Below are 1,656 nucleotides of genomic sequence, written 5' to 3' on the forward strand. Positions count from 1 at the left end.
CCCCACTCCTCCTGCCCGCTGCTCTTCTGCACCTCCCCTGGCTTCGGGAAGCACCCATGCTCCTGCCCAGCCCGGCAGCTGGCTTCCCCACAGCCCCCTCTCTTCTCCTTCCAGAGCAGAAGCGTGATATCTACGACCGTTATGGCAAGGACGGACTCATGGGGGCAGGTGAGTGGGTGAGCAGCCCCATGTACATGGGGTTAGTACATCTCTGGATGCAGCTCCGTCTGAAGATCTGCTGTGGGTCTGTGCCCCCCAGGGCTCCCTGCCCTTTGGCGGGTTCCCACCCAGAGCTCCATTTAACTCTGAGCCTCTTTCCTCCAGCAGGACCAGGAGGCTCCAGGACCAGCGCTGGGGCCCCCGAATTCACCTTCACCTTCCGCAGCGCTCACGACGTCTTCCGGGAGTTCTTCGGAGGGCGAGACCCCTTTGCTGACTTATTTGGTGTGTGTGGGGCAGGGTGGAGCCGGGGGCTGTCTCTGAGGCATCTCACTGGCCCCAGGGCAACTGCTGGGCTCAGGAACAGAGTGTATGGCTGGCCCCGTAGGGAAGTCCCCACGGCAGTGCCTTGCTTCTGGCTCATCAAGCTGCGAGGGCGGTACTGATGGGGTTGGTCCTGCCTTCCAGATGAGATGATGCCCTTCTCTGAGCTGAGAGGACCTGGACCCCGGCACCATGGAGGAGGGCACTTCTTTTCCTCCTTCCCAGGATCCTCAGGTAGGAGATGCTGCCAGCCCCTACCTGGAAGGGGAATCCCGGGACACCATGTGCCCCTGCGCAGGGTCCATCTCCTGCCTTCCTCGTGCCCCAACCCTGCCACCAACCTTGTTGCTCCCTTCTCCAGATTTCTTCACCTCCTCCTTTGGCTCTGGCGCTGATGCAGGGCTGGGCTTCCGCTCTGTCTCCACCTCCACCACCTTTGTTAACGGAAAGCGCATCACAACCAAGCGGTGAGGGCAGTACCATCCCACCTTGCCCCTGTGGGCCCCCCTCATTGACAAGCCTCGGACCCTGCAGCTTGCTGCGGCAATGCTCTGGCTGCCCGGCCCTTGGCCATCCATCTGTCTGTCTGTCTTTGCAGGATCATCGAGAACGGTCGGGAGCGGGTGGAAGTGGAGGAGGATGGCGAGCTGAAGTCAGTCCACATCAATGGTGAGAAATGACACCGCAGACTGACTTGTTGGGGTCTGGCAGTGCCACCTCCCAGCGCCCTTTACCTGTGAGGGCTGCTCTCCTTCTTTGGGGTGGGCGGGGGATGCTGCATCCAGGCTTGATTTTAAGGTTAAGCCCTGATCAGCCCTGATCTGCAACTCTGCTGCATAGGATTGGTGGGGCTGGAGGGAATTGCGAGAGCCTCATGCCAGCACTGGAGAGCTGGAGTGGGTGCGACCCCTGTCCCCTGCCACTGTCCCCACAGGCGTTCCTGATGACATGGCACTGGGGCTGGAGCTGACCCGGCGGGAGCAGCAAGCCTCCCCCAGCCCACGGCCCACCTCATCTCCGCCTCCTGCCCCGCACCGGCCCCCAAGCTCCTCGCCTGTCTGCCTCTACACGGACAGCGAGGACGAGGATGAGGACTTGCAGCTGGCCATGGCCTACAGCCTCTCTGAGATGGAGGCTGCGGGGGAACACCGCGCCGGTGGGCACGGCCCCGGC

The 1,656-nt window shown here is 62.6% G+C and overlaps 1 protein-coding gene across 1 annotated transcript in view; it reads left to right on the forward strand.

Moving 5' to 3' along the window:
• The window catches only part of DNAJB2 (DnaJ (Hsp40) homolog, subfamily B, member 2), a gene marked incomplete at its 3' end in the record, with an annotated part of 3,567 nt that extends 1,928 nt beyond the window's left edge, over positions 1-1,639 (forward strand). The window contains exons 3-8 of the mRNA XM_010141630.1: positions 115-168; positions 328-444; positions 628-717; positions 845-950; positions 1,082-1,152; positions 1,418-1,639. Of these exons, the coding sequence (XP_010139932.1) occupies positions 115-168; positions 328-444; positions 628-717; positions 845-950; positions 1,082-1,152; positions 1,418-1,639 (660 nt within the window). The remainder of the gene's footprint in view (positions 1-114; positions 169-327; positions 445-627; positions 718-844; positions 951-1,081; positions 1,153-1,417) is intronic.
• Between the last annotated feature and the right edge of the window lie 17 nt (positions 1,640-1,656).

This window comes from Buceros rhinoceros, unplaced genomic scaffold (assembly GCF_000710305.1).
Source record: "Buceros rhinoceros silvestris isolate BGI_N320 unplaced genomic scaffold, ASM71030v1 scaffold29798, whole genome shotgun sequence".
Taxonomy (NCBI): Eukaryota; Metazoa; Chordata; class Aves; order Bucerotiformes; family Bucerotidae; genus Buceros; species Buceros rhinoceros.